Raw genomic sequence first — 12,515 nt, 5'->3', positions numbered from 1 at the left:
TTGGTGGGTGTAAGAGGTTGTGTTGTCGTGGATACGGAGCATAGCTTGGTTACACTGCTTTCCCTGTCTGTGTCGGTTAAGGACCGGTCGTTGCATAAGACTCGAGGCAAGTCACAGACTTATTATCCCGAGCACATACTTGGGTATGGGCACTTGAAAGACTTGTTGCTCTCTCATCATAGATCCAGCTCTTTCTGGACCGACTGTCTTGGTGGTTTTTGGGTTAGGAGGTCCTTGCACCGCACTGAGTCCGGGACTCAGGGGCGGGGGCTTAGAGTCCTAGTTTGGACGGGGACCTAGACACCTAGGACAAGAGGGTGATGGGTTGGTCTTACTTGTGCCTTGGGTACAAGCGGGGCGTGTGTTTTCAGGGTACCTAGCTGGGGACATTGATTCATGAATCGTCAAGCAATCCGGTACGGCTTGTTTTGTGCCTAGCACCGTAGTAAGAACTAAAAGATGAAAGATGGAATGAAAAAAAAATCTAATTGCTTACCACCTGCTTGAAAGTAATATATGTGCTTATATAGAATGGTTAGTTAATGAACGAACGCACTGCTAATAAAAATCGAATATAAGGACGCACCTTTAGAAATGCTCTTGCGGATGCAATAAACCCACTAGCCAGATAGCCTTGCATATCCTTGGAGTATTTTCTTTTTTCCTATTGGGTAAGTCTTGCTGAGTACAATTGAGTACTCAGGGTTTATTTTCCCTATTGTAGGTGACAGGTGGATGCTAGAGCTGACTCTTGTGTGTGGATTCATCTTGGTAGACTCAGAGAGGATTTCCTTTACGCTGCGATCATAGTTTTTATTTATAACTCTCACTAAATGTTTTTATAAAGGAAAGGTTTATAATTTGTTATCATAGTTTATATAACAATGCTTCATCATGCCATGAATAGGTATTTATTTTCGCTGTAATTCTGATAACATGTTTATATTCCGTTGTTCAATTAAATTGTTCATAAACTCTGATAATATGATTACATTCCGCTGTTATACTAATAAATATCATACTCTAATGTTGTATTAAAGTGATGTAAGAAATGGTTAAGAATGATATAAGCTTTATTCTCTCATTTGTGATCTTGATGGGAAAATGTGGATTTTCAGGTTCTCCCCTAGGGTGTGCCCGACGGAACCGAGTAATTTAGTATTCTTCTTTGGGTGTTTAGTGTCTAATGGAAGATGAGCACTCCTAGAAGGCATTAGATTAGGCGGTTCTGCCACAACATCTCCCTCCTCCTGTGTAGCTCCGTCAAAGTCACATCTCATTATTTGGTTTTAGTTCTGCTCAATCTAAAACCTTTAGACTCAAGGGTCTGCCGCCATAACTTTAGTTTCCTATTTACTCCAGTCTGGCTTTCGTCCACTAACACTACATCATCAGCGAACAATATACACCAAGGGATATCCCCTTGTATGTTCCTAGTAACCTCATCCATTATCAAGGCAAAGAGATACGGGCTTAAGGCTGACCCTTGATGAAGTCCAATTTTAATCGAGAAGTAATCTGTGTTACCATCGTTTGTTCGAACACTAGTCACAACATTGTTGTACATGTCCTTGATGAGGGTCACGTACTTTGATGGGACCTTATATTTATCCAAAGCCCACCACATAATATTTCTTTGTATCTTGTCATAAGCCTTCTCCAAGTCACTGAAAACCATGTGGAGGTCCTTCTTCTGCTCTCTAAACTGCTTCATAACTTGTCTTATTAAGAATGTTGCTTCTGTGGTTGATCTTCCGGGCATGAAACCAAATTGGTTTGTTGATATCTACGTCGTTCCTCGCAGGCGCTGCTCGATGACTCTCTCCCATAGCTTTATAGTGTGGCTCATCAACTTAATTCCCTGATAATTAGTACAACTTTGGATATCTCACTTGTTCTTGTAGATTGGTACCAATATGCTTCTTCTCCACTCCTTAGGCATCTTGTTCGATCGAAAGATATTGTTGAACATCTTGGTTAGCTATACTATAGCTATATCCCCGAGACATCTTCACACCTTGATTGGGATACCATCAGGGCCCATCCCTGTGCCCCATTTCATCCTTTTCAAGGCTTGTCTGACCTCGGATTCTTGAATCCTCCGCACAAAGCGCATGTTAGTGTCATCAAACGAGTCATCTAGTTAAGCGGTGGTATTCTCGTTCTCACCATTGAATAATTTATTAAAATACTCTTGCCATCTATGTCTGATCTCATCCTCCTTCACCAAGAGCTGCTCCCTTTGGTCACTCCAAGCACCTCTGAAGCAACCTTTCTGAACGCATGTTGTCATCTTCTTCCACATGTTGTTTGCATCGTTTTCATCCTTCGAAGGGCCCTCTTCAATGACATTTTCCTTAAAGACCTCTGATGCCTCCCCTTTTAATTTCCACCACTTCATTCTAGCAACCCTACCTTGTTTGTTCCCACAAGCTTGCACCAGAAAGCGGAAGTCAGCCACCACCAGCTTGTGTTGAGCGACCACACATTCTCCAGGTATCACCTTACAGTCCATGCATGTTCGTTTATCCCTCTTCTTTTAAGGACAAAGTCGATTTGACTAGAGTACTGGCCGCTACTAAAGGTCACTAAATGGGACTGTCTCTTACGAAAGAAAGTGTTAGCTATCATCAGATCAAAAGCTACGGCGAAGTCTAAGACTTCCTCTCCCTCCTGGTTCTACTACCATATCCGAAACCCCCATGAACCGCCTCGAAACCTGCACTTGATGTACCTACATGGCCATTAAGATCACCTCCTATAAAGAGCTTCTCGCTACTAGGGACAGCTCTAACCAAACGATCTAAGTCTTCCTAGAAAAGCCGCTTAGCACTCTCATCATGGCCTACTTGGGGGGCATACACACTAATTATGTTTAAGACCATATCACTAATGACAAGTTTAACTAAGATGATCCTATCCCCTTGCCTTCTCATCTCCACCACACCAGCCTTGAGGCTCTTATCAATCAAAACTCCTACTCCATTTTTATTTGAAGTTATCCCTGTGTACTAGAGCTTGAAGCCGGTATTGCCCACCTCCTTTGCCTTCTGCCCCTTTCATTTAGTCTCTTAGACGTATAAAATATTTACACGCCTCCTAACCGCTGTGTCCACTAACTCTCTTAACTTACCCGTAAAGGACTCTACATTTCAGCTACCTAAACGGATTCTAGTTGGCTCGAATAGCTTCCTTACCCTTCGCACCCACCGAGGTAGGTGTGAAGACCCTTACTCATTTTGCACCTAATATGTGTGATTCTCCGTTCAAATAAGATTTCGGCATTTCATATGTCATGCTATGCCGTTGGACCTTATGTTTAAGACATGTTTCTGATGTGCAGGGCTTCTGAGATACTGATGGACACTGAGGCAGTTATGCCAGAAATAGAGGTGAAACTTTGTTTGTGTTGTCAAAAAAAAATGTTTGTGTTCCAACTGAAAGTTATTAATTACTATCCATTAGACTTAAGATGCAAACGGAAAAAATATATTGTCTTATGATTTCAATTGTGTGATGCAGGTGGTGAACAGTTTTCTTATGGATGACACAGAGGTATAGTTCCTTTACATTCTTGTAAATGTGCTTCGTGTGTACGGTGATGGTGACAACTTCATGGTGTCTGCTGAATCTTTCAGATGGCGGATAACAACTTTTCTGTGGACCAGGTACAGGTATAGCCATCTTTTCCTTCATAAAACAAACCTTATATTTGATATTGATTATTTCTGATGCTAATACGTCTATGCTGCTTGTGTACCCAAAAAAAAGTGATATAGATGGTGGAGAAGGAGCTGATGAATGAAATACAGGTTGTTCAAAATTTCACGACAACAAAGTTATTGCAACTAGTACTTGTGATGGGGCATAACTTACTGCTAACTTTTCCTGTGCACAGATGATTGAGCACCGCTCGGAGTGTTCGCAGACTGCGATTGATGAATACATGGATGGCTTGGCCGACTATGCATTTGGCCATTTGGACTACCCAAAATTTCAACCTGTGATTACACTCTCAAGGGTGCTCTTTGCCTTCTCTTTTCACGTGCCTGTGAGAGTGAGACTGATACGAGGCTGTTTTCTGACTGAAAGCAAAATGATTGCGATAGTTACACAGATTGTCCCTAATTATAAAGTCGTGGCAGTGCCTGCTTCTTGGAGCATGCTAGAATTGTTCTGGATTTGGAAGGGGAAGATAGATTGTGGCAAGGCTTAGTCGGAGCATACTGGAGCATTTTAAGTAAAAATAAATGTCTAGCATATGTGTTCTGCAATATTAGATGGTTTGAGGAGGCGCTTGTGCATGTATTGCAGGTTGGTGTTCACTTGTTTGGATCTCGGATGCTTCTGTTCAAGTTTTAGCAATATTGAATTATGGAGTTGAAGTAGTTAGGCCAATGTCAATGGATGCTTCTCAGGGTGCTATGAACACTTATTTATTCATTTACGAAAGAGTACTTGGGCACTGTTTCCAACACAAATACTATTTTTGCTTATATATATGAAACCAAAATTGGAACAATGCATAAGAAAGACAATTCAAGCATCAAGAAATGTTCTCTGGCACATGTGGCACTTTTAAAAATATACCAATGCCAATATAAAGCCTCCGTTAGGATTTGCCTTAGAATCTTCTCTCATTCGTCCACGCATGTAAGCATTCATAAGATTTGATTTTTAGGTCAAATTGAGCCAAAAGGTAAAAGACTTTGGTTCTCCTCGGTAAAGGTCCTAGTCCATCTCTTTGATTGGTTAGCGGGAGAGAGGTCAGGAGATAATTTAACGGCGGTTTCTTTAATTTACTAGGTGGAAGACTTGAGGAACGGTAAACATTTTGTGACAATTTTTAAACACTATACATGCTTAAATTGTGGACACATGAATATATTAGAAAATGTTGTTTGACGAAGTTAAATTTTAATGAATTAGGAAAAAAAATGTGACTACCCTTTGTATCCACACGAATGGTGCGTATCGTGAAAACCGAGGACTAAAACATTATTGTTTTTAGGTGAAAGAAGAATTATATTAGATAAAATCTGGTACGGAGAGAGAATGCTGAACCGTTTGAATTTTGAGTGCAAGGGGCTTGGGGTGGGAGCCGACGTACTCTCGATGCACGTGTAGACAATACTGCCCTATTCGCTTCGCTGAAAAACCAGACTGAAAAGTACCGTCGGTTGATTTCTTGTGAGAGAAAAACACTATACCATAGCTGATAAGCCAGACTGATAAGTTCAAGCACGTGCAAATTCTGGAACCATACTCTCATTCGAGCGAGTACAACTGTACAAGTATCATGTCATGCTTTTTTTTTTGCCTTTTTTCACTATTAACATCATTTAGAAATAGAATAACCCCCTGTAGGCTCTAGTGTTCACAGATCACAAGCACAATGTGAGGTGAGAGATTGAAAGAAGCTGATTCATTTTTGCATTCTAATCCACATAGATTGGTAGAGAATGGATTTTTGCAAACAGATCCTGAGTTCGTTGGAGCACCAGATTTTTATTACTCCTTCCTAAATCCTAACAAACGTCATGCACTAATAATTTTCCTAGCAAAAGCCGCACATGTTCCGCGACGCTGGCCCCTCTCGTCAGCCACCACAGTAGTAATGCTTAGACCCGCTAAGACTTCCCCGTTAAGCTGCTTCCTACTATAAACAAAAAATAAAGTCCCCATTAAACACGTCTTCCACGAACAACCAAAGAGTTGAGCTTCTATAAATTCCCGGGGTTAAAAAAAGGGGGGCTTTACTTGAATTTGAAGCGCAGCCATCTATCTGCTCGGAGCGCCGCCGCGCGAGATGGCCCCCACCGCCAGCGAAGCCACCTCGTCGTCGGCGACGACCAGTGCCACCTCGTCCACGGACGCCGACGCCCCGGCCTCCCCCTCGCCGTCGCCGTCCCGGCGCGCGGCGCCCACCCTGCTCCTCGTCGCCTTCCTCGCCGCGCTCCTCATCCTCTCCTCCGGCGACGATGCCACGGCGCAGCCGCTCAACGGTATCGTCAACCTTCGTCTTGTTCTGCGACTGCGCTCGTGTCTGCGCGCCCGCGCCGATTGTGTCGGCTAGGGTTTAGGGCTTTGCGTTGGCTCAGGATTTAGGTTGTGGGATGCTGCGATTGTATACCCTAACTGGTTGGATTTTAGATAATGCTGGCGGCTTACTTTTCAGTGATGGAAAGTTGCATCTTCTTTCCTGAAGGAATATTCAATCATATGCTGCTTTGCTGGGAGTCAAAGAATGTTGGATTGGTTCTGTTGGTAACTGTTGCTGTAGTTTAATAACCTGCCCTTGGAATCAAGCTTGGATCTTGTTTGGATTGTTTTCTATATTATTAAGAACGTATTAACATGTCCTAACAGCTACACACAATAGCTCTTTTTATTTTGTTTCTTCTGTTATTGTAAGCACGGTGTGAGATTTTATACTTGTAGTCCTTTTATTTATGTGCTTGTTGCAGCTTGACGATTGTCTATGCCTGGTGAATGTTGATTTCACGAAATTACTGTTGATAACTTAATATTAAAATGTATATTTATTCCTGTATTGTGTTTGGTAGTCATCTGTATGGTGCTGTTTATTAAATTGGTTATTACTACTACAGGTGTTAGCTTGGAAAGTCCAGAGGTTTCGTTTGTTCCCTCCCCCTTGGATGGACAATTTTGTGAGCGAGTCCTCCTATCTGGAGTGCCAAGGTTGCATCTTGATAGCTATGCAAGCCAAATTCGTGTCAAAATGAATGTCTCTCAATCGATTCCTGAGAAATTCCATTGGAAAATAGAGGTTTGCTTTCATAGGTAAGTCTTGTTTTGACTCTTCCTGACTGTAAATGTAGGCATTCTTAGTGTCCAGAAAACTGAAGCAGTTTACCTTTTGCAGGAATGCCTCCATGGATTTATGCCAGTGTGAGACGGGTGAATGGCAAGGTTTTCAAGATGGGATGTGGACTGCTGTAAATTCTCCATATGGAAACAAATATGTTGATGTGAAATTGGCTGATAAGAAACCTGCTAGGTTCACTCTTTCCATTCAGGAAGGTCAGGATTATTCATGAAATCAATTCCTTTTTCTTTTCAGTAATAAACTAAGAGCATCGATTGCTATTGTATCTAAATCATTTTTTGTTGTTTCAAATACTTATGCAGAGTTTCAGAAATGGCGTTTGGCTTGCCTTGGTATTGGATTTGTATTGCTATTCCTCTCACCAATTGTTAGCAAATGGGCTCCCTTTTACTATAGCAGCTCTATGGCTCTTGGGATCCTGCTTGTTGTTCTTATTGTACTTTTTCAGGTATATTTTTTCTCAAAAACATTTATATCTTTCTGTAGTAAGGATTTGTTTCCATTGAAACTTGCAACTATGACCATTTCATTCTTCACCCTTAAAAAAAATGAATGTAGTACTTTATTGCCAGAGAGATATTGTCATAACAGTGTGTTAGACTGTTAGCCACTTGACGGACCTTACTCAAGAAGCGTTTAGAATTTTTTTTTTTTAAACTTGAGGTCTTGGAAAGAACATGGCTTGTTGTCTTAATAGACTTAGTACCTGCTTGATATGACTGGACGGAAAGATAAAATAAACATGTAGTGTGTTATTGTTTATCTCTTTTTTTTGAAGGAATATTGTTTCTTTTATGATCTTGATATTGACCTGAGCCCTTTGATGCTATCCAGTTTTTTTCCCCCTTGAACAAATACTGTCCAGTTTATTTAGAAGTCCACTTTGCACCGTTGCCCATAATCATCTGAGTACCCCCTTGAACAAATACTGTCCAGTTTATTTAGAAGTCCACTTTGTACCGTTGCCCATAATCATCTGAATACATGTGAATCGGATTCATGCTTTCGAATATCATCATTTGGAATATCAACAGTGATCAGACAGGTTCACTGTTTTTTGTTACTAATTGATATTGAAATTGATATAACCTACATGTCTACACCTTTTTCTCAAGAAATTTGCTGACTACTAGTTTAGAGTGATCTTGTAGTGTTAGTCTTTTGATCCATTTATAATTTCCCCCTCAGATAGATTTGGAACATGTAGTGTTCTGGTTGGCTAAACCAATAGTGCCGTGTTATTTTCAAATTTTCTGACAAAGAACTGCAAATTTCAATGTACTTCCTTTTTATTTGTTGATGATGGTCCATTTTTTGTACGATAACAATATTGATGACCTTGCCTTCATTTTAGGGAATGAAATTGCTACCAATGGGCAGGAAAAGTTTGTTTTACCTTGCAATTTATGGATCTGTGGTAATTACCTTGTACCCACACCATTTTGCAGCTATTTGAATAGGCACTTCTCACTAATTATTTGTACTCATTCATTTTCTTTTTACGTACTTTTAGTTAGGTGTTGGTTCCTATGTTGTACACTACTTCTCAACATTGGTCTCTTCTATTCTTGAAAACTTCGGCTTGAGTGAAGAGTTGTACAACCCCGTAAGTAATTCCTCTTGCATGTTTTCTGATAATAGATCAACTAACTATTTTTACTCATTTCCCTTTTTGCTTGCACAATATTATTTACTGTTTTCTTTTGTATTCTGGATTTCGGTTTTCTAATGTTTGTTACATCAGAAATGGAACACACCAGTATATTAGTGCTAGTATCTTTACCATTATGTGGCTTTGGAAAGATTTATAGAAACTAGAGCATGTGTATCAAGTTGGAAGGGAGTTTTTGTTGGTTCTGAATTTTATTTTTGGGCCTGATCTCAGTAACTGATAGCCTGAACCCTTAATTTATTACTTATAGACAGATTCAATACACCCAATTGTTCATTATAAACTACAGCCTTTGGGAGCTAAATTAATCTATATCCTGCTAATGTTTTACGTTTACCAAGATGCACAATACACCTGCCTAAGTTTTTGTTGTTATGATTGGAACGTAGTCTGCAATGATAACTTGTTTATTTCTGACTTCTGACTTACCAAGATGAACATTAGACCTGCCTCAGTTTTGTCATTATGATTGTAACGTAGTCTGCAAAGATAACTTGTGTATTTTTTACTCCTGACTTTAACCAGTTATTATCTGGATACTTTGATGCTGTTGTAATTTGTAAGAAATGATGTCAAATAAGTGTAAATAATATGGAAGTTAATGTTGTATTAAATGCATTACTACATGGCAGTATGGTTACTTCAAACATCAGAAGCTTTTTTTCTTTAATGAAGTTAGAAACTTTGACTTATGTAGCTTACAAGAGAATAATCCCAGATATACTGCCCCGTTTATCTATTTGGTGCACTGTGGTAAAAAAATATTGGTTGAGTTTTTATTTTTGTTTGGTATTTGCCTTCCATATAAAACCTAACTGATGTGCAAAAACATAGTGTGCTGCATATAGAGTTCCATGCTTTTATACGAGACCATGCCTGCTGGGTCATAACTCATAATTGGCACATATTTATTGGACACCGTTATTCAGAAATATGACTTTATCTGCAATAGCTACATCACCTTAAAGACTGCACACTTATGGTTCACCATACACATTTTTTTTAATCTTTTGCTATTGCTTGGAACACTGGACGTTTCTATGCAATTCTCTGATATGGTATAATGGAACACTTATGGTTCACCACACACAGTTTGTTACACTTGTTGATCTGTGTGGTATAATGGACTATTCATTACTTGTTTAAGTACATCAGTCTGTTACATAGTTTAACTAGTTACCTTTACCTGTTATACAAGTCTTTAAGTAACAAAAATTAATGATGAATTACAGGTTTCTATCTTCCTGCTGGTGGCAATTGTCTTCACTGGAGCTGGTTTTGGCTATTGGATGGTCAGGAGATTTATCCTTTCAAAAGATGGAAGTGTAGATGCTGGGATAGCGCAATTTGTGAAGTGGGCTATGCGTGTTGTTGCTACATTATTCATTATGCAGGTATGGTTCTTGTTTTCCCTTATCATGCTAAGTATTCTTCTCAAGAACCTGTCTGGTTTATATCTTGATCACTGCTTTGGATGAGGTTGCATTTATCTGCTTTGAATTTCGTATCTGACATGCTGTTTATCTTTCCAGAGCACACTTGATCCTCTTCTAGCACTGGTTGCTCTTGCTTTTAGCTGGTGGTTATGCTCTTTGTTGACTGCAAAGAAAGTTCAGAAGACAGTGACCCAGTAAGTTCCTCAAGTTAGTTGTTGTTGATGTTGTCTATGTACCGGTTGAAGTACTGAGTACGCTGGTTCTTCTGCAGGAAACAAAAGCAGTCAAAGGTTCTTTCTCAGCAAATGCTTACTCAAGGATCACCCAAGAGTCCTAAAATCCAGTTCTTAAGTCCATCTAAGACAGGCTTTGGAAGAACCACATCTAGAAGTTCGGCCACACAGTTCGGTCGGAGCAATTTGGCCAATGGAGGTAACATAACTATATTGTTTGCAACTTCAAAGTTTTTTCTGTTGGCCTGTAGTCACAGCATTCTTTATACGATACTGTTGTCATAACGTTCACATGTTAGAAGTTGTGTTTTCATTTGTTTGAGCTAACGACAGGACCTTTCCATATGATTTTTTGACTGAAACTATTTTATTTCAACACACTGTATTGTTTGACTTGACTAGACACTGGGTTTTGCAGGTCTGATCTGCTCAGCACTTACAAAGCGTGTAGTACCCAACGAAGACGACGAAGACCACTACTCCACCTTCCACAACATCCAGCCACGGAAATATTCCAAGGAGGAATGGGAGGACTTCACCCAGAAATCGACTAGGAAGGCGCTTGCGGAGTGCACAGCAACCCCAGAGTTTGCCCAGTGGGTCGTTGACAATGCTCATCGTCTGCAAGTAGAAAAAGAGGAAGACAACTTCTCAGAGGAAGATACCATCGAGAGCTCCAACTCCTCGGAAGAAACTGGGGACGAAGCCGATGGAGCTCCAGGTCTGATCAGGCTGTGGGGCTAGCATGCTGGTTGAACTAAGCATGCTCCTGCCATTTCACGTGTAAAGAGTAGCTAGCGTCCATTTTAACTAGTTTAGCAGCAGGGTAGGTTGGTAGCAGTGGATTGTTTCCAGTTGTTGCCACGGTAGGTTCGTTCAATTCTGTCCTGTGTTGCAGTAGTTGGCTAGCCACCTCAGGTCAATTGATGCTAGGTTTAGCTAGCTGTTGGTTATCAGTGGATTCGTAGTTCTTTAGAACTGATAAGGTGAAATGGTTTAAACAATCTAATTTATGATTGGAATCCAGCATTGTGCTGATTCGGTTTGAACTTGGAAGTTGGGTCCTTAGGCATATTTTTGTGCTCCATTTGGATGGATGGACTCATGGACAGCATGTGTGTGGAGAGGATCCCTCGCTGTGCAGATGAGATAAGGTCGGCAAGATGGCAAATGCGTGCAGTGTAAGCAGATCGAACGCGTGATGTGGTGCGAAAGCCAAATGCAGATGAGGTGAGATGGGAGTGTTGCTTGAAGGAACTTATAGTTCTCGGCAGATCGAAAGCGTGATGTGGTGCGAAAACAAAATGCAGATTAGATGAGCTAGAACTGTTGATTGGACGAAATTCTTTTTCGGTTGGATGGGTGGATTTTGACTAAAGGTGGTTGTCATATTCTTTGCGTCTGCACACATTCATCTGATGTTTGTCCTGTTTATTAATAGTGGTATATAAAGGTATTTGTCCTGTTTAATATTATTGGTATATATAAAAGCTGAACAAGGCTCCGGTCTCTCGGAGAGATTTCATCCTTGGTTAAATGGTTAGGACCAGTTAGATCCCTTTTGACCGCAGAGAGATTGCTTCCTGCCTGGTTCTGGTCCGTGCACCGTTGGAATTCATCCTTTTTCGGCCTAATCGGATTTTCATCGATCTACATGTATTGGGATATATTAGAGTGAAAGTTGAACTAAATTCCATCCAATCCAACACATACTTATTGAAATGAATTCAACAACATCTAAACAAGGCCTTCGTTGAAATTCTATCCATGCATCGTTTGGACCGTTTAGGCCAGCCTAGGTCGACGACTTCGCTAGCTGACTGCAAAAATCTGACATGGAGGAGGAAAAAGGAAGAGAGAAAATGGTAGCGCCGAACAAAACGTCAGTCGATTTCTCGTGGCCCAAGAAGATGTGAGGAAAGTAGATGGTAACGCCGTTATGTCAGCAAGTCCGATAACTAGCGGCTAGCGCTACGTAAAGCATGTCAGCTGACCTGTCCTGGAGAAGAGGAGCCTTTTGTGCTACTCCTCTAAAAAAATAATGTTATTTTGGATTTAGATTAAGTCAAAATTTCTTAAATTCAATTAGATTTATTACAAAATATTATTATTTATATCTTCGAATTATGTTTGTTATAAAAATATTTTTATGGGTTCTTTAATAAAACTATTACGTATTATAAAGATTAACAATTTTTTATATATTTGATAAAGTTTTGTTTAATTCCTTATAGAGTGAGAATGGTACCTGACTAAATATTATACTTGCTCTTATCTATGATATTATTGCATTGTTTTATTGGATGAATTGGTGATCCTAGTTG

At 40.1% G+C, this 12,515-nt stretch overlaps 1 protein-coding gene across 1 annotated transcript; it reads left to right on the top strand.

Moving 5' to 3' along the window:
- Window positions 1-5,704: 5,704 nt before the first annotated feature.
- Window positions 5,705-11,247, top strand: LOC136538500 (uncharacterized). The gene is made up of 10 exons (XM_066530460.1): window positions 5,705-6,005; window positions 6,612-6,804; window positions 6,887-7,044; window positions 7,153-7,298; window positions 8,205-8,267; window positions 8,364-8,456; window positions 9,755-9,916; window positions 10,055-10,152; window positions 10,230-10,390; window positions 10,610-11,247. The coding sequence occupies exons 1-10, from the start codon at window positions 5,810-5,812 to the stop codon at window positions 10,933-10,935; spliced, it is 1,596 nt and encodes a 531-aa protein (XP_066386557.1). The 5' UTR covers window positions 5,705-5,809; the 3' UTR covers window positions 10,936-11,247.
- The last annotated feature ends 1,268 nt before the right edge of the window (window positions 11,248-12,515 follow it).

Source organism: Miscanthus floridulus, chromosome 2, assembly GCF_019320115.1.
Source record: "Miscanthus floridulus cultivar M001 chromosome 2, ASM1932011v1, whole genome shotgun sequence".
NCBI classification, from domain to species: domain Eukaryota; kingdom Viridiplantae; phylum Streptophyta; class Magnoliopsida; order Poales; family Poaceae; genus Miscanthus; species Miscanthus floridulus.
Note: the sequence above shows the minus strand (reverse complement) of the source record. Positions and strands in the feature narration are given on the sequence as shown.